Here is a 25,444-nt window from a genome sequence, read left to right as displayed (position 1 = left end):
CTGGGTGAGGGAGCACTAGGCTGCCAGAGCTGGGCATGTGTGGGCTCTAGGAGGGTGGCAAAGGCTGAGGCAGAGGCTTGCTGGCTGCCCATGCCAAGGCAAGGCCTGCTGCTGAATGGGGCCAAACCCCAAAATTCCAAATCCAGCTGCTGCATGCTCAGGAGGGAGAAAACTGCCTGCCAAGGAGCTGAGAGAGCAGCTAAGGGCACAGAGCTGATGGTGGCTGAGGGTGAGAGTGGGGAGAAGAAGGGACAGGGAGCTGAATCACCCGGGTAGCTCCAGCAGGGCACACTGGAGGGCAAGGCTGTGGCATATGGCTCCACAGGGAGATGCAGAGATGGATCTCGCTGACAACGTTCAGACAGCGTGTGCATTTCTAAAAATGTCTGCTGTTCAGCAGGAGGCTCTAATGGGCCTCAGGGAAGATGGATGTGCTCCTCTTCTAGGTAAAAGCATGGGCCAAGGCTTGATTTTTACATTTAAGATTCTGGCACAGTCTGCCTGCAGCCTGGGAAGTCTGGGCTAACTTAATTCATCCCAGTGGGGCTCTCTCCTGCAAGGATGTGCTAATGATCAGCATCCCTGCTCCCTGTGATCCAGCCAGCTCTGACAGCTCAGCCTGCAGCCCTGGGGAGAGCAGGATGTGAGCAGACTGTTTGCCCAGCACACCCTAAACCCACTCCTGCTGAAGGGTGGCTGGGCTGAGTGCCCTGGGTCTGCAAGGGACCTGCTCCACCCCACGGGTCACAGAGTTCTCACTGCACCCAGGAGGATGGAGAGGGCTGGCACAGACCCACTGCTGTCCTGCCCACTCTGTGACTCCCTCTCACATCACTCCCACCCTGCAGGGTTACTGACATTGGTTATTTGAGACTGACAAGAGTAGGGCAAGATCTACAACTCTTTGGTAGAGGTTTGGATGAAGACCCTGAAGCAAAACCTCAGGAAAAAAATTCTGGCTATTGCCACAGAATGTGGGAAAACACCTCTTGCACGTGCTGAGACATCCCCAGATGCCAGGAATTGTGGTGCTGCCAGCCTCCTGCCAATCCCTTGGGTGTGGGGTGCTCTGCCCCTCTCTGACTCCCCACAGCCATGTGTCCCCTGTGTCCCTGTGTCCCACAAGCCAGGGAAGGAGCACTCTGATGGCAGCTAAACCAGCTCAGTTGCAAACACCCTCTGCTCACAGCAAAATGTGATTAAATACATTTCCATAGGGCAACTGGGCAGAGCACAGTGACAGCTGTCAGTCAGGGCACAGAGGAAGAAAGGAGAGGAAACTGCTTGTACTTACACCAAAATCACCTGCCAGGCCTGTTCTGGATTCACTGAGGTTGCTGCAGATGCTTTCCTGATCCCTCTTGTGAGTGTGTCCTCCCACAGGTGCCAAATCCATGCTTGGGTGCCTTCCTCAAAGGCACCAAGGGCTTTCCCAAGGACCCTCTGCACTCCTCCCCAGGCCAGGCCCATCTTGAGAAGGGAGTTTTGACACTGGACCTAAACTAAGCAATTGTCACAGCCCTCTGGAGCTACAGTGTCACTTGGGGGGTCTGGGAGTGACCTTGGGTTGGTATTTTGTCCATCTCCAGTCACTAAACCCATATTTTATAGTTCCTATACAAAATATATTGGATGTGAGCCACAGCATGTGGTTCCTGGTTGGCTCTTGTTTGAAATCACTCTTGAGAATCATTGCTCTTTCTGGAGGGTGACTTACACCTGCAATCCATCCTTAAGGGACAGCATTGGTGCCTGCTGGGACAGAAGCTCCTGCTGTGTCCAGACCAGCCTTCTGCTCCCTGAAAAGCTGGGACAGCCAAGTTTTATTTCTGATTTAGGAAATCAGCAGAGCAGCCATGCTCACAGGGCTGCTGTCACAGACATCTTTTATGAAAAATCCTTTCTTTAGGATTTTCCCTTCTGAGAAGCTGAGGCCTCAGAAAAAAATGTAAACAATGGTTATCTGCTGCTGTAGAATGCAACAGGTAGATTTTTGATTGAGCCATCTTGAATGTTTATAATTAATGGCCAATCAAGACAGCTATCTTGGATAGAGTCCGAGAGAGCTGCCCTTTTGTTATCATTCTTTTCTATTCTTAACTTAGCTAGCTTCTGAAGAAACCTTTCCTTCTATTTCTTTTCAGTATTGTTATAATGTAATATATATATATATATCATAAAATAATAAATCAAGCCTTCTGAACATAGAGTCAACATTCTGGTCTCTCCCTTCACCTGAAAACCCCTGTGAACACTGTCACAGGCTGCCCCTGAGGCTCAGAGCCCCAGGCTGGGGGGCAGCAGTGTCAGAGGCAGCAGGAATGCAGCCCCTGAGCTCACACACTCAGGTGGAGCAGGATGCAGCCAGGGAGTATGTGCTGCACCCCTGCAGCTCTGTGAGGGTGTCAGAGGCAGCAGGAATGCAGCCCCTGAGCTCACACACTCAGGTGGAGCAGGATGCCAGCCAGGGAATGCACAGGCTGCTCTGTGAGCCCCAGCTTGTGGCTGGCAGCCTCACAGGGCTCCTCCTCAATCAGCCCCTCCTGGAGCTGCTCCAGGAGCTGCCAGCACGGCTCATGGGGAGTGTTTAGGGGCTGAGCTGACACCACAAGTCATTTTGGCCGACCCAAAATGAGCACCTGTCTCCCTGCTCCTTGCTTTCTGGTTAAAGAGGGAGCCTGCTGCTTCTCCGGGTGAATGGGAGCTGTCAGGGAAAGCCTTTCCCTCCCTGGTGCTGCAGGGGAGGGCAGGAGGCTGCACAGGGGCTGGCACAGAAAGCAGAGGCTGAAACGTACCTGCCTTGATAATCTGAGGAGGGGGTGGCTGGCTGGGGGCCCTGGACAGGATCATCTTCTTGGAGTCCACCAGGAGCCGGCAGTAGCCCGCAATGAGGCAGGCGAAGTTGGTGGCTTCAGGCCACTCCATCAGCAACACCAGGGGCTGCAAGGCAGGAGGGACAGAGAGAGTGAGGGCCCCTGGCTCAGCTCATGGGCACCAGAGCTGCACAGGGCTCTGCTGGGCCCTGCACTGGTGGAACTGGTGAGCTGCTGGTGCTCCCAGCACTGCCAGGTGAGACCAGCCTGGCTGCAGCTCACCCAGCTGAGCACAGGAGGGTGCCTGGCTGCAGCTGTGGTTCCTGATTGCTGAGGGACCCACAACAATTCCTCCTGTGCTCTGAGCCCACCTGTTCAACCATCAGGGCTTGGGAGGAGCACAGTGAGTTTGGGAGTCTCCAGAGCTGCCAGAACCCCTCTCTCATTGCAGGCACTGTGTTTCCCTACCATAAATTAAAATATCTGCTTCCAGCAAGATGCCAAAAGGGCCAAACCCCATTACAGGTTCCCCCAGCTACCACTCTGAGACTGTGGATCTTATTTAAACCTAACCCTTTGGAAAATTAAATTTGTGCTTAGGAGCAGATGGTGCCTTCCCTTTTAGGAGAGCGTTTCTTTGCATGCTAAAAAAGAGCTTTGCTTTAAAGAGAAATAAAACTCAGACATGATCTGTGGTGACACATATAACCTCACAGCACAATCTAGCAGCAGACAGTGTGACTCCCAGCTCCCAGACTGTCCCAAGGAGAGGATCAGCGTGCCAGGGAAGCTGTTGGGGTGGGATCCACTGTTACCCACCCAGTGAGGTCCTGGGCACTGCTGGGAGCAGGCTGGGCAGAGCAGCCTCTGTCAGCACAGCTCACCTGGGAGCTCCCTGCTCCATCTGAGCCCCCAGCACCGCTCAGGACAGACCCATGAGATGGGAAAAATTGACAGGTGCCTTCAACAGTTATGGCAAAAGCAGCTCCTGCCCTTGCCTACCCCTTGCACAAAGCATCCCCAGGTACAGGGGATATCTGAGCCAACTGGGGATGCTGAACTGCTGCTCTCTCAGGCTGCCTGTCCTGCCACACTCAGCCTCTTGCACACTGAGAGCCCTCCAGGACTCAGAAGAACTCATTTACCACACTCAGGGAACACCAAGGCTGTTTTACAAAACGCTTGAGCCTACACAGTGTGAAAAGCATTAAAGCTATTTTGGTTTTCTTGTTTTATAACCACAAGAGGTTCCTGGTACCCACTGGCCAGTTTTGCTGCTGCGAGCCACCAAGCCCATTCTGGCACAGCAAGGCCCACCTTAGGCCAGTGTCATGCTCTGGACCATAAAGTGCAACAAACTTGGGTGTGAAGCCATCAACATGAGATCCCCAAGCCATGCCAGCCCCTGGCACATTTCTCCCAGGGCCAGGGTGAAGAAGTTCCCTCTTTGGCTGCTGTGCAGGAAGATAAAGGGAAAGAAATAACTTGATGTGGAGGAGAAGCAGCCTGACAAGTGAACATGCTCTGCTGAGAGGCTCTGCCCCTGCCTGCTTGACAAGGCTCTCTCTGAGTCTTGGAAAATAAACCTGAGATGACACAGATCAAAGGGGAAGTACCAAAGCAGAGAGAGAGGAGTGAAGAGGTTCTCAAGATAGCTCAGAGGAGGCAGCATGCAGTGGTGGGGGGTGACACCTCTTAGCCCAGCTCCAGTCCTGACATAAGTGATGAAAGGAAACCATGTGTTCTGTGTATGAAGCATCCTTAAAACAAGTGGCTTCTCCACAGGGCTAAGCCCTCCTGGATTTTTTCAAGCCATCTGTTGAATGAGGACATCTTTGTGCATTTTCCCTGCTCTGCTCTGCAGGGTTTGGAGTGCCAGCAGCAAGGGAGGGAGCAAATCCCAGTGGGAGGGAGGCAGTGGGTGATGAACACCCACTGCTGGGAGACTAAACCAAGAGGCCAAGGTGGGCTGAGAGTCCCAATCCTAAAGGAGAAGCAGGGGGTAATTTCCACCATGTGTGAATCCCACAGGGCTGTGAACCTTCACTGCCCCCATGCCAGTGCTCACCCTGCAGCCCCAGGGCAGCCCCAGGGCCCCAGCTGGTGACCAGGACCCATTTCCACATTTCTGTATTTCCTAGCTGGTGACCAGCATCTCCAGGACCCATTTCCATCTTTCCATGTTTCCCAGCTGGTGACCAGCATCTCCAGGACCCATTTCCATCTTTCCATGTTTCCCAGCTGGTGACCAGCATCTCCAGGACCCATTTCCACCTTTCCATATTTCCCAGCTGGTGACCAGCATCTCCAGGACCCCTTTCCGTCTTTCCATGTTTCCATTTTTGCTCAACTGCCTCTGCCTCAGGACGCTCCCACCCATCCAGAGATGGGACTGCAGGTTCTTGCTGGCAGGACACAGCCCCTGGATCAGTCCTCCTGAAGGGGGACAGGACTGAGATACAACAACCCTGCCTGGTGTTCCTTGATTACAAATGAAGCACCAGGGTGCTGTGAGCTCCCTACCAGCTCTCCAAGCAAGTCCAGCCTCCGGAATGGCTTCCAGCTATAAATGCATGGCATGCAGGGGTTAACTGTGGCACTCTGCTCTGAAAAGGAGGAATCTTAAACCTGGTTAATGTTACAGCTTAGAAAAGATTACTCTGATATACTGGCAGGGAAGCTGTGTGAGGGTTCTTCAACTGTCAGGTATTTACATATTGTTATTGGGGATTAAATCACTTCAGGCACAGCTTGGAGCCATCCACCCATGCTGTGGATGTGTCATCTCCCCATGGCCTGGGAGCCCACAGTGCCTGGGTGTCATCCTGTTTTTTTAAGTTCTTCTAAGCCTTCTGATGTTCACATTCTTGTAATGAACCTCCTCATGCACTTTCTGTAAATAACTTATTGTTTTGCATTCTTTCATGGAGGAGAAATTTGATGGACTGTTGGTTTGTCCGGTGTCATTGGAGAGGTGGCACTGTCACCCTCCAATCCACTGTCACTTTTGGCAATCCATAAATGTTGGAGTCAGAATTAAACCTTCCCTCTTTTTTACCTTGGAGAGTCCAGTGTTGTGTCATTTTATTTCATGTCCTAGAGCAACACCTGGGTCTGTGCTCTGCTCATGGGTTATGAGCTTTTACAAAGACACTGATTGTTGCTACATGAAAGAACACAAGCTCACACTGCTGTTCTCAAGGTGAAAAAAGGGAAGTTTATTTTCTGACTCCAACATTTATAGTTTTCCAAAAGTGACAGTGGATTGGAGGGTGACAGTGCCACCTCTCCAATGACACCGGACAAACCAACAGTCCATCAACTTTCTCTTTCTCTATAAAGGAATGCAAAACAATGAGTTATTTACAGAAAGTGTGTGAGAAAGTTTGCTACAAGAATGTTAACAACAGAAGGCTTAGAAAATCTTAAAAAATCAAAGCAACAACTGAGGGTGAGGAAAGCTGCTGCAGTCAGGCTGTGCATCTCCCCTGGCCCTGCTGGCTCCTCTGCTGCTCACTGACAGAGTTCTGGCACAGGATCTGAGCCCTTCCCACACGGGGTTACAAGGCTGACTCTCTCTCTTCCACTCCACTCTATTAAGTGGTTTTGCTGAGATTGCAACAGCTCAGCTGCTTTGGGATGTCCACCCTGCTGCCACATCCCCTTGAGAGTGGCCAGCAGATCTGGAAGTGATTTATGGGGCCAAGAGGCAAAGAGACATCATGATTGCAGCAGCCCTGTTCCCCTGGGACATGATTCCACAAGGAGGAGGTGCCAGGGCTGGCAGCTAATGGAGGTGTTATTTTTAGGCATTGGCACCCTTGGCCACCCTGCTCCATGTGGGCAGAGCAAATGAGATCCTGTGGAGACAGCCAGGCACGGTGAGCTGAGCAAATATTGACTTTGTGAGCAGGTGCACCAAGCACTTCCAGCTCAGGGTGCTGGGGGCTTTAGATGGCAAATTCAGGGCAGCTTTGTGGGGAGCTTCTCTAAATGAGAGCAGCCCTGAAGAACTGCAGTCTGTGCTTTGGGCTTCCTTAGCTTCTGGCAAAGGGGATTCAGCTCCATTCCCTTGGAAACATCCTGCAAGAGGCAGAGGGGCTCCTGCCTGAGGTCAGGACTGCAGAGGGCTGGGGTTTATTGTGTTTATTATCCCTGTCTACCTCCCTGCAGTTTTCTCAACTCACTGCTCAATCTCAACCAAACCCAACAAAAAGGCAGTGACCTGAAAGAGCATGAATCTTCCTAAGTTTTCCAAACCCAGGGGTGCAGTTGGGCAGAGCCTTGTGAGAGCAGCTGGAATGCAGGGAGGGATGCAGCAGGGGCAAGAGCAGTGCTGTTCCGCTGAGCCCTGCTCAGCAGCACCTTGGCCACACGGTGCAGAGCCCTCTGTCCCAGCTGCTGATCAGGAGATGAGGTTGATAACTGATGGGGAACAGCTTATTGTTCCAGACTGCAAGGCAAGATGCATTCTATTACTGTATGTAGTTGTCTTTTGTCAGGTGGGCAGTTTGCCTTATCTCTCTCTTTGAGTGACCACAATCACACCTCCCTCAGGAGGGGACATCTGCTGATAACAGCTATTGAATGTCCCTGCATGGCTGGTAAGAACTACAGCATCCCATTGGGAGATGTGAGCCCAGAGGGAGGAGCCAAGCATTCCTACCCAGATATAATCTGGAGATTCTGGAGCACCAGCACAGCTTCTCCACTGGATTCCCCAGAGGAACAGCAGCTGCCTCTCCTCCCACTGGATCTCCAGAGGAAGAATCCATCCTTCTCTACAGGATCCCTGCTCCAGCAGAACCACCCCTGACACTGCAGGAGGGCTGAGCCACAATTCCAATGGGACTGCTGCCAGCACCCTGACCCACAGGGTGTCAGGCTGGGTTCTGACTCTCAGTGTTGGTTTAGTTTATTGCATTGATTATTTTATCCTTTTATTTTCTTCCCTATTGAAGAACTTTTATTTCCTGCTCCCATAATTTTTGTTGCCTGAGAGCCCCTTAATTTAAAATTTATAGCAATTGGGAGGGAGGGGGGTTCATTTTCTCCATTTCAGGGAAGGCTCCTGCCTCCCTTAGCTGGCACCTGTATTTCCAAACCAAGACACTTATCAACCTGGATAACCCCTGGCTGTCCTCCCACCAGGCTCCTCTGGCCTGCCTCATGCCCACCAGCCCATCCTCTTCCTCATTCTCACGGGCACATTCTTGCTGCTCCAGCTCCTCAGCAGCCCCCAGGGCTCTGCAAAGCAGAAGTGCCTGTCTGTGTTTTGTCAGCACAGCAGCACCTTTAGGGTGAAATCTCCAAGTTTTACACAGAACCAAACTTTCTGGGACAATGCTACTGCTCTAAAAATTGGCCAAACATCAGATGCCCAGATACAGGTTCATCTCTGACCTGCAATGTGCCACCATGTAAAAAAAGCAAATTTTCACAAGGGTGCTCTTCCTACATCTACATGTGTAACACCAGCCTGAAATTACTGATGGTTTGATTTTTCATGCATAATGGTTCCCAGATTTTCTAGGCCTCATGAGGAAAGGACACCTTTTCATTCAAAGTTTCCTGCTTGACAACCAGTCTCCCTGTGAAGTTAAACAAAATATGTTTATACTGGATAGAAGAAATTACTTTTGCATTAGTTTATAATTGATAAAGTGATTTTTCTATAATGCCCTGCTTTTAAATAAGATCTCAGTGTCCTTCTGGAGGGTATTTTCTTGCTCAAACAAAGGTCTGTAGGAAATTTTCTGGCCAGGGTTATGCTAGATGATTTTAACAGTCCTCATACTGAAATTAATTTATGACCCAATCTATTCATACTATAACCTCTAAGATGATATGCATTTCCTTTTAATCTCCCTGCTTTACTTTGGGTCCTACCCTGCTTCCTTTAATGCACTGCAGCAGAAAGATGGGAGATGAATTTACATAATTTATGTTCCTTGGTTTACTTGAGGTGCACTGCCAAGTTTTTATTTAATAATACAGGCACCTGGGCCTAACGAGGCAGCAGTCAATTTTTCACTTCTACTTTGACCTTTCCTTCTCTCCCCTGCAGCATTATTAACTCAGCTCTATCAATACCAGGCTGCTTGTGACTAGGACCACCATTTCCCACTTGTTGATCAATAAGGGCACTGCCTTGGTTAGACCAGCAGCTCCCTCCTTCCTTAGAGGGCTGCATTTTTGGTTGGGTTTGGGGCTTTTTTTTTGTTTGTTTTTTTTTTAATGAACAAATCAAATTTGGCTTTGCAGGCTTGGAAACTCATCCTTGCCAGATGTTGTCTGCAACTCCTGTTTTTGGCTGGGTCCCCTCCTGGGTGCCTGCAGGCAGTGCTCTGGGTGCTGCTGGAGATGGGAAGTGCTTAAATTTGCATCCCAGTGCTTTGCTTTTCATCCCATTCCTTTGCTTGACGTCCTATTCCCTTGCTTCATATTCCACTCCTCTGCTTTACATCCCATTCCCTTGCTTTTCATCCCATTCCCTTGCTTTATATTCTATTCCTCTGCTTTTCATCCCACTGCAAGCAGCCATCTGTGTCTGCCCCTCTCACCCAGGTACTGAGCCAAAGGAAATCTCAATCCCTCCCTCTCTCCCACAAGATGATGATGGTGTTTCAGAATGGTTCCATGCAAATAAAGATTAATTCAGTGTAAGGAATCAGAGCTCAGGTCCATTATCTCTCCAAAGCCTCGCTCTTCCTGTAGGAGAAATCCCAGGGGCTTCAGTCAGGGCTTGCAGGAGCAGGAGGAACGTGAGCCTGGCCTGCCCTGGTGACTCTGATGTGGCTCCCCACTGTTTTCACACTGGGGTTTGGCAAATGCACACTGGGCTCTGGCCTCAGCAGCCCATCCCATCGCTGCTGTGATCAGCCCAGGGAGCACAGCCAGGCTTGGGGCTGGCTCAAGGGCTCATCATCCATCACCTGTGAGAGGAAGGGGCTCCTTGGCTCCTTCCAGGAGGAGAGGAGAGGGCTGAGCCCCAGCTGTGCATGGTGCTGTTTTCCATGGCAGGCTGGAAGCACACCCTGGGACACCAACACCAGTACCCACATTCCAGGCACAGCAGCAGCAGCAGCCAGGGACCTTTCTGAATTAATTTTTCCTTTGGTTTCCTCTCTCAAGTCTTGACCTCAGCTTAAGCACCAGGCTGGCTGCAGGCCCTGCTGGGAGACCAAAGTCAATTACCCGATGCCTTTGATTGAATTGTGCCTGGCCAGCAGCCAGTGCCCCAGAGCCAGCAAGGGACAGGCACAGCCTGGGCCAGCTCCTCTGCAGAGCCTGCCCAGGCTCAGGTGATCCAGCTGTCCCCCAAGCACCTTCTGTCATTCACATTCAGAGTGCTTCAGCAGCCTTTGTCCCAATGTCAGGACTCTTAATAACAAAAAACCCAGCAGTGTGCAGCTGTTTAAATCAGAGAGGAGAAATGCTCCATTGGAAAAGCCATTTCAGAAAGAACAAACCCTCTGCTCCCGTGGGAGCTGTGGAGCTGCACAGCCAGGGGAGCCTGGAACAGCTCTCCCCACAGCTCCTGGAGCCTGCACTGGGGAGCAGCCACCTCCTGTGCCCCCTCCAGGCTGCCAGGCTTGCCCAGGTGCCAGGCAGGAGATGCTGGCACTGCCCTTCCTGGCAGGTACGGGAGGAATTTGCAGTGCTGCACCAGGGAGGTGCATGCCTGCAGCTCCATTCTGAGCTGGCTCAGAAGCATTGGCCACTCTCAAATCCTGGGCCCAGCAGGAAGGAGAAACCCCTGGGAGATGCAGAATCCCCTAACCTGGCAAGGTGCACTTAATAAAGATGATGTAAAATGCATAAAGATCAGAGGAGACACCTTGTGCCACCTCCCTGCCCCCAGCACTGAGCTCCAGGATCAGTGCCCAAACATTGATTCTGAGGAGGAAGAACAGAGAAGCAACAGCCCCAGCAGAAAGGAGGCTTCGCCAGGTGAGAATGACCACTGGAACTTGCCAAAAGACCACTGGAACCGGCCAAAGGACCTCCTGCACCACTGCAGCGCAGCTGGGGATGTGCAGTCCTGCCCCCACCTGCAGGCTGGGAACTTTCTCAGCATTCCCAAGCAGAGCTGCTCACTCCTTCCATGACTGTTGAGACAAAACCTGCTCCTGTCCTCCCTGCAGCTCTCACAGACCTGGCAGGGAACAAAAATCCTTGGAACCAGCAGCAGAAAAACCTGGAGGTTTTTGGTTTTCTGTCCTGAGGTTGTGTGGCTCCTCTCTGAGGGGTTCTGTCAGCATCTGCCCCCCTCTTGCCACAGTGGCAAAAAACAAAAGAAGGCAAAGCAGAGGTCCCAGCCCTGGGTTTGTATCCCTGGGCTGTTCTAAACAGAAATGGAAGCCCAGGATGGAAAAGCTCCAAAACAAACCAATTAACTACACCTAGTGAATAATTCATAAGACAAACAGTATTTCTTTTCTGCCCGAAATAAATGCAAATGGTTTATGATCTCCTCAAGCCTGTTTGTTACCTGAAAATCCCCCCCAGCTCCTTCCTGGCAGGTGAGTCTGGGCTGTGGGTGCAGCTCAGCAGCAGGGAAGGATGTCTGGACTGTGCTGGTTTGGTCAGGGTGTTCAGATCCCCCAGCTGAGGGCTGCTCCATGACCTGACCCCTTTTTTAACCCATTTTAGCTACACGTAGAAATTCAAGATGGTCTTTCTGCACAAAACCCTAAAGCATCATTGGCCACCTGTGTTTCCACAGTAACTCAGTGAGCACCTCCCACAGATTCAGCTGGGAGCTGCCCCAGCACCAGCATCCCCTGACAGCAGGGTGAACAGCCCAGGGGGACATCCCCTCCTACACTGGAGCTCTGACAGGCTCCCAGGGGTGACAGGGATTTGACAGGTCCCCAGAGCAGCCAGGACACCACTTGGAGCCCTCTAATGGTTTGCAACTCACAGCAGAAACTGATTGATTTGCAACCCGGGGCTTTAGCCAGTGACACGTTCAGTGCAACAGAATAATTGCAGAGAGCAGATTAGCACTGTGAGCTAATGATCTTTTTGCCTGCTTTTCTCAGCCTGCCTCATCCATCGCTGTCCTGCGTGGGATTAGCATATGCCTGGTTTTGGAGTAAACATTCTGCCTTAAAACCCAGCCCTTTGGATAATGGCTAAATTGAGACAGATAACAGCAGCCCTGCCCTGGCACGGTGCTGATGAGCCTGCTGAGATCCATAAATGGGGTGTTTGCTCCATTCCAGGCAGGCTGAGGGGCTTTTGGTGGCCAGAGGCAGCTGCCTGGAATTTCTCCTGGAGATAAAGGCACTGTGCATGTGGATGCTCGCAGGAAAGTGTGAGCTGCTTACTCCAGTGAGATGGCTTTCCTCCAGCTTCTGGGGGGGGCTGGATAGCAGGGTCACAGGGGAAAGTCTGCTCCTGCAGCAGGAAAGGGCTGCTAGAGGCACAGAGGGGATTTCTGCAGCGGGGAATGGCTGTGGGGAGCAGCGCTGCAGGATCCGTGGACAAGTGCGTGGGAATTGCCACCTAATTCAGAGCAGATGGATGCCAGCAGCACCCAAGCCTCCAGAGCATCTGTCCCTCCTGTGGCCAGCCTGTGCTGGGGGGCACAGTGCTCTCCTCCACACCAGGGAGGGGACAGAGGGCCGTGGAGCTGGGTGACAGTGGGGACAGCCACGCTCAGAGCACTCATAGCGAGCCACAGCAGCAGGGCACGAGCAGCCTGTTATTAATGCATTGATGGGGTGGTTTTATACACACAAATCCCCCATTAATAATGCATTAATGGGGTGGTTTTATACACAAAAATCCCCCTTATTAATGCATTAATGGGGTGGTTTTACACACACAAATCCCCCATTATTAATGCATTAATGGGGTGATTTTATATACAAGTCTCCCATCATTAATGCATTAATGGGGTGGTTTTATACACAAGTCCCCCACCATTAATGCATTGATGGGGTGGTTTTATACACAAAAATCCCCCTTATTAATGCATTGATGGGGTGGTTTTATACACAAAAATCCCCCATTATTAATGCATTAATGGGGTGGTTTTATAATGCATTAATGGGGTGATTTTATACACAAGTCCCCCATCATTAATGCATTAATGGGGTGGTTTTATACACAAGTCCCCCATCATTAATGCATTAATGGGGTGGTTTTATACACACAAATCCCCCATCATTAATGCATTAATGGGGTGGTTTTATACACAAATCCCCCATCATTAATGCATTGATGGGGTGGTTTTATACACAAAAATCCCCCTTATTAATGCATTAATGGGGTGGTTTTATAATGCATTAATGGGGTGATTTTATACACAAGTCCCCCATCATTAATGCATTAATGGGGTGGTTTTATACACAAAAATCCCCCTTATTAATGCATTAATGGGGTGGTTTTACACACACAAATCCCCCATTATTAATGCATTAATGGGGTGGTTTTATACACACAAATGCCCCATCATTAATGCATTAATGGGGTGGTTTTATACACAAAAATCCCCCTTATTAATGCATTAATGGGGTGGTTTTACACACACAAATCCCCCATTATTAATGCATTAATGGGGTGGTTTTATACACACAAATGCCCCATCATTAATGCATTAATGGGGTGGTTTTATACACACAAGTCCAAGGGCCGTGGGCAGCAGGAGGACCCAGCAGGGCTGCTCGTGGTGCAGCCAATGTCCCCTGGTTATTCCTGTTCTGTAAGGAGAAAATGGATGGATTCCTGCACAGCCCAGGCAGCTGGAGGGCTTTGAGCAGGGCAGGGTGAGGGCTTTGAGGGGTTGGGACAGGCACAGCAGGACAGCCAGGCTTGAACTGCATAACATCTGACCTCAGTGGGATGCAGAAGAGGGAATGTTAAAAATGTTACAGTTGACCAAATACCCACTGGATTAGGAATTCCAAGAAAGGGCTTTGTGGATGAGGCTGGGGAGGGGATGAGGATTAGCAGAGCTCTGGCAGAGGCTGCTGGGGTGTTAGTGCAGGTGAGCAGAGCAGCTGGAGCAGGCACAGAGGCAGCAGGAAAACAGACTTGGAGGAATTAATGTGCTGGGCTGGAGAAAGTGCTAAAACCCACCAGGACAGGAGGCAGCAGGAGAGTCCTAAACAAATCCACCACGATTACAGCTGTGAGACTACCAGTGAAACAGGGCAAAGGGAGGGCTGCAGAGAGGGCTGAGGCTTGGACACCTTGCAGGAGGTGAAACACAGAGACAGCTGGCAGAGCAGCTCAACTTCGTCAGTCTTGGGGGAAAAGGGGTGAATGCAGGGGCAGGGAAGCTGAGCCACAGCCAAAGGCTCAGAGGGTTTGTGCAGCAACACCTCCCTGCCCCACAGAGCCCCACTGGGCCAGACTCTGCCAAGTACTGCTCCTGACTGATTAACCCCAAATCCAATCCTAACTCTGTCCTCTTGAATTCAAGGTGGGAGGAGAGGAGAAGATTTGGCATTTATCAGTGAGATCTCTGCCTCTCAGCTGTCCTTCCCCTGGGGACAAGGAGGCAGTGACACCGCGGATGCCCTGGGGACACACACAGTTATGTGCCTTTGAGTCTGCCAGGGCCATGCCTCAGCTCGTTAAAAACCTCAGCAAAGGCCGAGGGAAGATCTCCTCAGGATCTTGTGGCTCCTGTACCAGGCACCAAAGAAGCAAATAAAGATCTTAGTGTGCTGCTGACACTTTTCTTGGAGGGTTTGGGAACCTTGAGGGGTGGCAGGGGCTGAGCACAGGGATTGACCATCAGAACCAGCACTGCACTACACAACCACAGCAGGAGATGGGGGATGGCACCACACTGGGCTCAGGGTGTGCCAAGGAGTGCCCTGGGGGCTGAAGGGGGGATAACAGGGGCAGCTGGCAGGGGACCCAGGGGGTGGCTGCTGGGCCAGGGACATAGAGCCATCTGTGCTCACCCTGAGCCTGACACCTCCTTCCCATCATTTCCACCTCATTCAACAATCCTGCCTGCCTTGACCAGTTCCACAAGTGCTACTAATGTGTGAAACCTCCCAGTCCCCTGCAGTAGCTGCAGCCAGCCCAGCTATGGCCATGCACTGCTCCTCTCCAGCCCTGAGCACAGGGGAGGTGCTGTCCTGCCTCCAAAGGGTCCTGCTGCCTGCCTGGCCTGTGCCACCCCATCTGCCCTGAGGACACTGCTTGAACCATGAGGGAGGTGTTTGGGACATGGCCAGAATGCCACCATGCCTCTCCTGTGACCCTGGGTCACAGCCAGAATGTCACCATGCCTGCCCTGCGGCCTTCAGCAGCCATTCCTGTGTGGCACAAGCAGTCAGAGCAGCAGGAGAGATGCTGCAGGCCCTGCTGTGAAGGGGTTTTGGAGTCTCTAGGGCTCCCAAGCAGATTGTCCAGCACACAGCTGTGATGTGAACCCCCTCAAAGGCTGGCCCCAAAGCCCCAGCCTCATCTCCACGCCTACCTTGGCATCCAGGATGCTGGTCTCCACCCGGGCCACGCCCTGGTTCTCCCTGAACAGCTGGATCTTGCTGACCTTGCTGAACTCTGACAGCACCGTGGTGAGGTTGGTTTTCAGGTCGATGACGTGGCTGATGCCGTGCCGGGGTCCCACCAGCAGGGTGGTGGCTGGCTGCTTCTCATCCTGCTGGCACATGGACAGACAGACAGACAGACGGGTGAACAGACACACCCAGCATGGCACAGCCGGCTCCTGGCTCCCTCCATGCAGCCCAGCCTCAGTGCTGGCAGCCTGGTCAGGCTTAGGATGGCTTTGGCACCAGGCTGGTGCCACCAAGCTGCTCCCCTGAGCCCCCTGGCAGAGCTGGGAGTGGTGTGCAGGGTGCCAGGGCTGTTTAAAGGTAAAGCTCTGAACGGAGTGTCCACATGAAATATTCAGGCTCACTGGTGTCACTACAGTAAAGCAAGTGTGTTACAAATCTGTCTGACCTGACATTGCCTCTAAGAGAAGGAAGCAAGGGAGGGAGTGAATGGATTTCAGAAAAGAAGAAAGACCAAACTTGACTGGAAATAGGGATGTTTCTTGCTCTGGTCTAAAAGGATGCTTCAAGCCAGGTGTGGAGGGGAAGAGGAGCTGGGCAGAGCCCTGCAGAAGATAATAAGGGAATACTTTTTACCACTTCAACACAGTTCAGCTCACAGGCATTGCTTTGGAATCAGAGATAAAATAAATGCTGTCTACCCAGGCAGTGTCAGGGCAGGCTCTGAGTGCTCTGCCATGGCACCAAGCAGACACCGTGAAGCTGTGCCTGCACTGATTTCCTGCAGGCAGCCCTTTGAGCTGCGAGGGGAGGGACAGAGCAGAGCAAAGGCTGCCAGAGATGGAACCCAGCAGGCAAAGCACAGAAAGTGCTGAGACCATGGGTGGGGGTAAAGGGAGGGACGGCAGAGAGGTGGCACCTGTGTGAATCTACAAAATTAGAGTTTTTGGGAAAGCTGCAAAAGGCAGGCCTCAGAGACAGTAAAACTGTGATTAGAGCGAAGCAGCAGCCCTGAGATAGGTCAGCAGAAAAATTATTTAAAAAGTAGAAAAGCAAGGACAAATAGAACAATGGTCTGTGTATTAACACTTGTCTAGAATAACTTCCTAAGCTACAGAAAAGTATATCTAGCAAGATATTAGGAACTTTGAAGCTTAGTAATGGAGCTCTGTGCATTGTGTTTTAAGGCTTACAAGCAGGTACTGTATCCAAAATAAGCAAGCATTGCTTTAACAGAAGGCACCTGTGCTTATAGTGGTTGGATGGAACTGCTGACAATGTGCTTTTGCTTTGTGTGATTGGTCAAAAAACTTAAAAAGTGAGTTGTAACATTAAGTTCTTTGTCTGCTGCCTGGGATGTGAGCTGCTGGCATCTTCCCATTGTCATAACCATGGAATGAGACTGATGCTGGAAAATCAAACAGCTCAAGGCACCTTCCCAGCAGTGCTGTCCTGTTTGTGATTGGTGCACAGCCCCCAGCTGGCAATAGCACCCACATGGGGACCTCTGGGTGGGAGTGGAGTGAGAGGGATGAGGGGTGAGCCAGGTGCTGTTTGTGCTGGTGGCTTTCCCCCTGCTGAGGTGCTTTGGTGAGCAGTGCAGGTGAAGGATCACTGTGGCAGGGATGGGGCTGCAGCACCCGTGACAGGGCAGCAAGCCCAAGCAGGGACCACAGTGGCCTTGGCCAGGAGCTGCCCTCCTCCAGGATGGATGGCAGGATGTGCCAGGGCACCACTGAGCTACAAACACATGCCTGAAACTCCTCCAGCTTCACTGAGCAGGTCATGTTGCTGTCCCACAGGCTACAGGAACAGAGCAGCTCCTGACCCAATAAATCTGAAAACCCAATCCAAGGCTGTCTGGGTGGGCTTGGAGCTCAGCAGGGCAGAGCAGGGCACTGAGGGGAGGGATTTCTGTGGGAGCCATGTACCCCCCTGGCACAGGCAGGAGCAGGCACCCCCAGCCCAGCCCGGGTTACTGTACCAGTCCCACGGTGTTGAAGAGAACCCCAGCGAAGGTGGGCAGCTCGTTCAGGATCCTCAGGTACTGCAGCTTGGCCTGGGCTGTGGAGACCTGACAAAACACACACAGCTGATCACTGTGAGCACAGCAAGGGAGGCAGGAGGCTGGGGCAGGGCTGGGGCTCCCAGCTAGGGGGGCACAGCGAGCTGTCAGGCAGCTCTGGGCATGGTAGAGGGTCTGAGTCGGGGGTGAGGGGGGTCTGCACTCCCCTGCCAGCCTGGGCAGCTGTTGGGAGGTAACTCAGAGCAGGGCACAGCCAGGAAGGAGCCCCAGTGCTCGGTGTATCACCCCCCTGAGATGTGCAACCCACCCTCCCTCACTGGGGAGCTGTGAAGGCTGCAGGGACCAAGGCAATGGCTCAGCTGCTGCCTCCAGAGCTTTCCAAGCCCAGAGCAGAGGTAACAGCGAGCTGGTGTGTGCCACTTCAGCCAAGCCTCAGCTGATCTCAGCCCTGATCCTCGCTGCACTCCCTGCAATCCACATCAGCTCCTGAGAGCGGATTCAGGAGAGGGAGACTCTACCTGGCTGTGGGATTTATCTCCCATCCCAGGGGATTTAATGAGTCCCTGAGGAGCTGGGGACATCAGGCTGCCACCCCCCCCAGCCCTGAACAGGGTCTCTGTGGACTGGGCTCACCTTGGTGCCCCCAGGCTGGTGCTGGTGGGCTTTGAGCTGCTGCGAGAGGGATTTCCGGAGGCTCTTCTCTTTGATGAGCTGCAGGAGCGAGGGGGGCAGGAAGGGCTCCAGCCCCCACTCCTTCCTGTGGGGAGGGAAACCTGCATGAGCTGCCAGCTCGGAGGCGCTGCCAGAGAGCACAGAGGGACACAAAACTGTCCCAGAGCATCCTCTTGCCGTCAGAGGGAGCTGGAGCCACACCAGCACTTCCTTGGCACCGCAGCCGGAGCAGCAGCAGCCCCCAGCTCGGGTCCCCAAGGGGATGGGACCTCAGGCTGGTGACACAGCCACCAGCTGCAGGCTGGGGAACAGCAGTGCCACGCTCTGCAGCAGACCCCAGCTCCCACTCATGTTCATGTAAAGTTAGGGATGCAGGGCAAATTCCCAAACGTCTTCTGGGGTGACCCCTCCCTCCTTCCTCCCTGTGCCGACTGGGCAAGGCCAGCCTGCACAGATGGGCTGGGTCTGGGTTTAGGTCCCCCAGGAGCCATAGGAGGGCTGAGCCAGTCCCTGGTGACAGGCTGAGGTTACACAGCCACACAGCCTTCTCCTTGCCTGGGGTGCAGGTGGACAACCAGCCCAGGTTCCTATGGAAATGATCCTGGGCTCACAGCAAGTGTCCCCAGCCCTGGCTGCTGTGTGTCAGCGTGAGGGGACCTTACACAGCCCCGTGCTGGGACCAGGGGTGGCTGTCCCTGCTGCCACCCAGCTCAGAGCATCTCATGCTCCACACCCAAAACATGGCTGTGACACAGGGACACGGGGAAGGGACAACAAAGGAGGGCTCTGCGGGAGCCTGGGGACAGGCAGGAGCACTCACTCCACGTTCTTGAGGGACACCTTCTGGCTGGGGCGGGTGGCTGAGACAGTGATGTAGATGTGGAGGGCAGCCAGCCCCAGCAGCATCTCAGGCTTGGGCTCTGTGCCGAAGCGCTCTCTGATCACATCATTGCGGCTCTGTGGGAGGGAGAAGAGTGTCCCCAGACAGCCCCAGGGACAGCCACTGCCACCCGAGGGGCGCCACCACAGGGCCCAGCCTGGGCAGACGTGCAGCAGCAGCCCCCAGAGCCCACCTGGATGTACAGGTACTCGAAAGCTGCAGGGTCCCGGCGCAGCAGCTCCACCGGGTCCTTGGGGAAGAAGCTCACACGGAAGAGGCATCTCATGCCGTGGTAGTGTGTTCTTTGCACCACCTGTGGCAGGAGCAGAGGGAGCAGTGAGCCCAGGAACCATTGGCTGCAGAGCATGAGATGCCCTCTCCTCTCTTCTGGTGTTATGTTTGATTGCTCTCCTCCATGCACCACCTTTCATCCCAACAACATCCCAGCCTTGCTTGGTGGGACAGCTTTGCCTGGTGCTGTGGGGTTTATGCCACTCAGGCTAATGTTTGCTCCATGATCCCCATTTTATCCCTGGTCTTATTGGCTCTCCCAGCCAAGGACGCTCATGAGTGCTGCCTGCAGCTGCCCAGGCTGGAGCACAGAGCAGCTCCATGGTGTTGTCAGGGTAGGGTAGATAAAACCCTGACTGTCTCCCTCTTTAGCAACCCTTTTCACCCCTGAGCCTGCAGGACCATGCCAGAGGCAAAGAGAGGCCGGAACACCCCACAGCACAATCCCAGCCTGTCACAGCACATGTCACAGCTGAGATGGCCACAATACACAGAGTATCACAATACAGTTTCAGAAGGCTTCAACCCAGACAGAGTAACATCAGGTCACTTCAGAAGGCTGTAAGCATCTCTTCTTTCTTGTTCTTTAGCCCTGCCCTTTACACCCCTCATGTTGATGCCCTGCCCCTGTGTGCCCTCTGCTCCCTTGGGTGGTTGCTCAGCACACCTGGGCACCCCATGGCTCATTGCTGTCAGTGCTGCTCACCTGCTGCTCACAGCTGTGCCCACTGGGGCTGGGGCTGGGCCAGCCCATCCCAGTGACCCCAAACTGTGCCCACAGCCCCATCCCAGTGACCCCAAACTGTGCCTACAGCCCCATCCCAGTGACCCCAAACTGTGCCTACAGCCCCATCCCAGTGACCCCAAACTGTGCCTACAGCCCCATCCCAGTGACCCCAAACTGTGCCCACAGCACAGTCCCATCCCAGTGACCCCAAACTGTGCCCACAGCACAGCCCCATCCCAGTGACCCCAAACTGTGCCCACAGCCCCATCCCAGTGACCCCAAACTGTGCCCACAGCCCCATCCCAGTGACCCCAAACTGTGCCTGCAGCCCCATCCCAGTGACCCCAAACTGTGCCCACAGCACAGCCCATCCCAGTGACCCCAAACTGTGCCCGCAGTCCCATCTCAGTGACCCCAAACTGTGCCCACAGCCCCATCCCAGTGACCCCAAACTGTGCCCACAGCCCCATCCCAGTGACCCCAAACTGTGCCCGCAGTCCCATCCCAGTGACCCCAAACTGTGCCCACAGCACAGCCCCATCCCAGTGACCCCAAACTGTGCCCACAGCCCCATCCCAGTGACCCCAAACTGTGCCCACAGCCCCATCCCAGTGACCCCAAACTGTGCCTGCAGCCCCATCCCAGTGACCCCAAACTGTGCCCACAGCACAGCCCATCCCAGTGACCCCAAACTGTGCCCGCAGTCCCATCTCAGTGACCCCAAACTGTGCCCACAGCCCCATCCCAGTGACCCCAAACTGTGCCCCTACACCATCCAAGCCCTCACTGGGGGAAGGGGAGGCTCTCTGTGCCCAGCCCCTCACTGGGGCCACCCCAGCAGCTTACGTGGGCCAGGGGCTGCTTGTCCTGGAGCAGCAGGAAGCGGTGGCTCTGCTCGGGGCTGGAATACTCCAGGACCAGGGCGAAGTGCTCGATGTGCCTCAGTGACAGGCGGTCCTGCAGTGTCACCATCACGTCCTGCAAACACCACGGACAGCCCTGGGTGCCAGGCACCGGTGCTTCCCAAGGGGGAGCTGGGACCTCGCTGAGAGCCCACTCTGAGCCCCCTGAGAGTCCCTGGCAGCTGGGGCAGTGCCAGGATGAGGCTGAGAGGGTGCCCAGGGTGGCACCAGTGACCGTGCAGTGGGAGGTGACAGCAGCCTGGGCTAACCCTGGGTGTGCTGAGGGAACTGCCCCTGGCAGGGGCACTCACAGGAGATCCAGCCTGGCTGGAGGGCAGGCTCACAGCAGGGAGAGAAGTCAGGAGAGGCAGAGCCAGCAAAGCCCCATCCCTGCCAGCTGCAGAGCGTGCAGCCTGGGGAGGCAGACGGGCCATCCATCGTGCCAGAGCGGCTCACAGCCAGCCCAGCGCTGCTGATCGTGCTCGGGAAGCAGAAATGGATCGTGCAGGTGGGAGGAGAGGAGTGCACGGAGCCCCGGGGGAGAGGAGGGGCTCACCTTCACAGTGGTTCGGCCATCGAACGTGAAGGATTTGATCTGCCCGTTCTCCAGGAAAACCTTCAGCACGTTGGGAATGAGGAGGAGAGCTTCTTTCTTCAACATGTCCTGGCATGTGGGGCCAGCAAAGGGGGAGGCGAGGAGGGTGGGGGGCACGGAGAGAGGAGGGAGGGCGGGGACAGAGAGTGTCAGTGATGGAGCACTCACTCGCGGCATCCTCTGCTGCTCTGGGCTTTGTGCTGAGAGGCACATTTCCCCTGGAAAGCCGGCGTTCTGAAGCGCTGAGCTGAGGCAATTCAGAGCTGCCTGACAGATTCACCTGCTCGGCTCCCAGCAGCTGCAGGAACAGAGCACCTGGCTCTGCCCAGCACACCCCGGTGCCCGTGCCTGGCAGCCTGTCCCGGTCCCCAGCTGCTGTCCCAGACAGGAGGCATGGCTGGGGTGGCTCAGAGCTGATCCCCCCTTCCTGACCCTCACCCCAAGCCTATCCCCCCTCCGCCCTGCCCATCCCCTCTGCAGGAAGTTGGGAGAAGGCTGATTTTATTTGGTGAGAAGCTTTTCAATCAGATAATTACCTAATTGATTTTGCTTAAAAATAGAACGTGCTAGAAGCGCTTTACAGGGTTTTTTTTCCACATTTGTTTTGTTGTTAACAAAACCTTTCTGCAATTAAGAGATACAGGCACTGGGCTGTAGCTCTCCAGCTTCCACAGCCATTCATTCAGCAGTGCCCTGGTCACCCTGCCCCACATAGAGGCATCCCAAAGCTTTTGGGATCAGGCTGGAAGCCACAGATCTTTCTTAGAGCAGGCACTGGCATTGCCTGGGTGTTCAGGGGGGCTCAGCTGAGACCAGGTTTCTGAGCCAGTCTTTGGAGCTCCTTCAGAGGGACAGGGGATAACCACAGAAAATCCCCTCAGCAGTGACCCAACACACTGACTGTGCCCAAGGGCATCAGTCCTGCGGGGCTCTCCAGAGACAGCTGCTCTCACCTGCAGAGCCCAAAGCAGGCAAGAGGAGCCCTGTGCCCCCCAACTACCCCACGGGCCCTGGGGACCCCTCAGGGGGTGAAGCACAGGGGAAGGCAGGGCAGGACTAGGCAGGACTTACTGGGTCTGTCTCGCCGACCGTCACCTGCTCAGAGAATCGGACCTTGGCCGGGTTGGACCTGAGCTTCGCCTTCTTGGCTGCGCTGATGAAAGCAGATTTGGGGGACTGCAAAGAGAGCACTGGGTAAATCACCTGCCTGCCCTGGGAGCCATGGTGTGGGGAAAGGCAGACACACAGAGGAAACCCCTCTGGAGCCGGCCTGGTGATGGGGAGTGGGCAGCAAACCATGAGATGGGGAGGGTGGAAAGCAAAGCCCTTGGCTGTGGTTACACTGCAAACCATGAGATGGGGAGGGTGGAGAGCAAACCCCTTGGCTGTGGTTCCAGGGTGCCACAGGCAGGGCCAGAAGGATGAGCAGCAGCCCCTGAAGTCACACCAGCAGCATCAGTGTGGCAGGGAGGCTGCACCCCAGTGCCTAGCAGCCCTTGTGCAGGCTGAGCTCCAGCAGATGTCAGCCAGGGCTTGCCTGGAGGCACTGGCACCAGCTGGATGGGACAGATGAACCCCTTGGATGTGGTTTGCAGCCCCAGGGAGATGGCAGCACCCCGGGCACTCCTGCAGGATGTTCTGGTGGCAGTGCTGCACACACTGCAGCACAGAGACAGTCTGTGTGTGTCTGATGGTGCCAGCCCCAGCTGAGCTGCCTGTCCTGGCTGGCTGCCACCCGGGCCAGGAGGAAAAAAGCTTTTTTGGAGTGTGGCACATGCCCCTGCTCCTGACAGGGCAGTGCTGGGTGGGGCATCTCCTTTCTGGAGAGGAGGGGAGCACGGGGGAGCTCTCACACCTCTCTCCCAACATTAAAGACTCCGTGAAGCACAGACTGTGCCTCTGGTGTGACAGCTCAGGGTGCCCCAGGGCACCATCAGCATCCCCAGCCCTTCCAGCTCCCCAGGGACTCCTGGGCCAGCAGTGACCCCTCCCTGCCACCCCTGGCACGGTGGATTACTCCATCACACACACAGGATGGGGATATTTTCCCTCCCTCCCTCCTGGTGACAAGGACAGGGAGATGCTGCATGCCAATGACCCCAAGAGGCCGTGGCAGCTCTCAGACCCCACGGCCTGGAAGAGCCTTGGGCTGCTGGGACATGGCCCCAACAAATCAGCTGAGCTGCCTGAGTGGTCTCCAGGTCTCTCAGGGTCTCCAGGGACCCTGCCCTGGTGTCCGAAAGTGCTTCTGACCCCTGTCCTGGCTCCCCTGGAGCTGGCCATGGCCCTGCCAGTCTCACCTGGTGGGTGTGCAGGACCGTGAGGATGATGAAGTCCTTGGCGTTCCTGTGACAGAAAGGAGAAATGAAGATGGACGGGGCCTCATGGTGATGGACCTCAACATGTGCAGCTGGCTACTGAGAGCACACCCCACCCTTCCAGCCCAGTGCTGGCCGGGACCTTTGTGGGCTCCTTGGGGTGCTTGACAACGTGGCTGTGGATTCCTTCCCACTTCTTGGCCAGCTGGGGATGGCTGTGGCACTGGCTCCAGGGGTCTCCCCCTGCTCAGGCTGGGAGTTCCCCACCCAGCAGTGAGCACTGGTGCCGTGGGCGCGCTCTGGCGCTGCGAGGCTTTGGGCACTATGGGCACAGCAGCCTGGCATGAGCCCCTCCCCAGGGGCGTCGTCCTCACCTGACAAGCTCGATGAATCTCTCCCTGGGGGCTTCACTCACATCCTCATCGTTGATGGCCAAGATCTGGTCTCCTGGCAGGAGTTTATCCTCAGAGGGGCCGCCTGCCAGGAGAGAGGGTCAGGGCCAACCCGGGCATCCCGGAGCTGCGGGGCGGAGGGGAAGCACGGGGGTCCCAAGCATCCCCAAAGCATTTGCCCACCTATGTGGCCGTGGAGGACGCCCTGCAGCAGGCCCAGCAGAGGGGACAGGAGAGGACAGGAGCCCAGGGAGGGAAGCGGGGCTGTGTGTCCCGGCACGCTGCCGCCGAGTCCAGGAGCAGCCCCACACCCTACCTGCAGCCACCGAGCGCACCACCACGGGCCTCTCGCTGCCAGCCACGAAGCCGAATCCGAGGAGGGGGTGGCGCTGGACCGTCACCTGTCGGAGCGTGGCCGGAGGCAGCTGCCCACATTCCATATCATCGCCACCGCGCTCCTCCGGCATCACATGGCTGCGCTGCAGGCACAGGGACAGGCTGCGTGTCAGGAGCCCCTCCGAGAGCCCTGCCCGCCGCTCCGAGCCCTCCGGGGCTGCGGGACAGAGAGCTCCCAGCCCATTCCCGGGGCAGCCACAGCCCCGATCCCCCTGCAGAGCCCCCAGCCCCTTCCTGGGGCAGCCACAGACAGCCCCGATCCCCCTGCAGAGCCCCCAGCCCATTCCCGGGGCAGCCACAGCCCCGATCCCTCTGCAGAGCCCCCAGCCCCTTCCTGGGGCAGCCACAGACAGCCCCGATCCCCCTGCAGAGCTCCCAGCCCATTCCCGGGACAGCCACAGACAGCCCCGATCCCCCTGCAGAGCCCCCAGCCCATTCCCGGGACAGCCACAGACAGCCCCGATCCCCCTGCAGAGCCGTGCTGATCCGTGCCACAGCACCGGCAGGGGACACTGATGGAGGTGCCACTCAAGAGTAAATCACATCTCTTCCAGCACCTCACTGTCCCTGCCGAGCTCCCAGCCCCTTCCCGGGGCAGCCACAGCCCCGATCCCCCTGCAGAGCCGAGCTGATCCGTGCCTGTCCCTGTCCCTGCACTGGCAGCTCAGGTAGGGGACATTGATGGAGGTGCCACACGAGGGTAAATCACAACATCTCTCCCAGCACCTCACTGTCCCTGCAGCGCTCCCAGCCCCTTCCTGGTCCGGCCACATCTCCGTTCTCCCTGCAGAGCCGTGCTGCTCCACGCCTGACCGTGCCACTGCACCGGCAGCTCGGGCAGGGGACACTGATGAAGGTGCCACTGAATCACACTGTCCTCTCCCAGCACCCCACTGTGCCACCCCTGCCCTCATGAGAGGGGACATCTCTGTGGGGTAAACCAC

General features: G+C 55.0%; 1 protein-coding gene across 4 annotated transcripts in view; it reads right to left on the bottom strand.

Moving 5' to 3' along the window:
• FRMPD3 (FERM and PDZ domain containing 3) overlaps positions 1-25,444 on the bottom strand; it is a 65,437-nt gene that overhangs the window by 7,301 nt on the left and 32,692 nt on the right. The window contains exons 2-13 of one of the 4 annotated variants that reach the window (XM_063170365.1): positions 24,421-24,583; positions 24,087-24,189; positions 23,695-23,740; positions 22,466-22,570; positions 21,356-21,463; positions 20,744-20,875; positions 19,073-19,192; positions 18,820-18,956; positions 17,961-18,084; positions 17,286-17,375; positions 15,265-15,447; positions 2,796-2,940 (exon numbers count right to left, since the gene is read on the bottom strand). In XM_063170365.1, coding sequence (XP_063026435.1) covers positions 2,796-2,940; positions 15,265-15,447; positions 17,286-17,375; positions 17,961-18,084; positions 18,820-18,956; positions 19,073-19,192; positions 20,744-20,875; positions 21,356-21,463; positions 22,466-22,570; positions 23,695-23,740; positions 24,087-24,189; positions 24,421-24,571 — 1,444 coding nt within the window. In that variant the 5' untranslated portion in view covers positions 24,572-24,583. The other 3 variants (XM_063170366.1, XM_063170368.1, XM_063170367.1) reach the window with 3 other exon arrangements.

The sequence above is a fragment of the Melospiza melodia genome, chromosome 16, assembly GCF_035770615.1.
Source record: "Melospiza melodia melodia isolate bMelMel2 chromosome 16, bMelMel2.pri, whole genome shotgun sequence".
Classification (NCBI taxonomy): Eukaryota; Metazoa; Chordata; class Aves; order Passeriformes; family Passerellidae; genus Melospiza; species Melospiza melodia.
The sequence above is the reverse complement of the archived record's forward strand: the minus strand, read 5'-3'. Positions and strand labels throughout refer to the sequence as shown.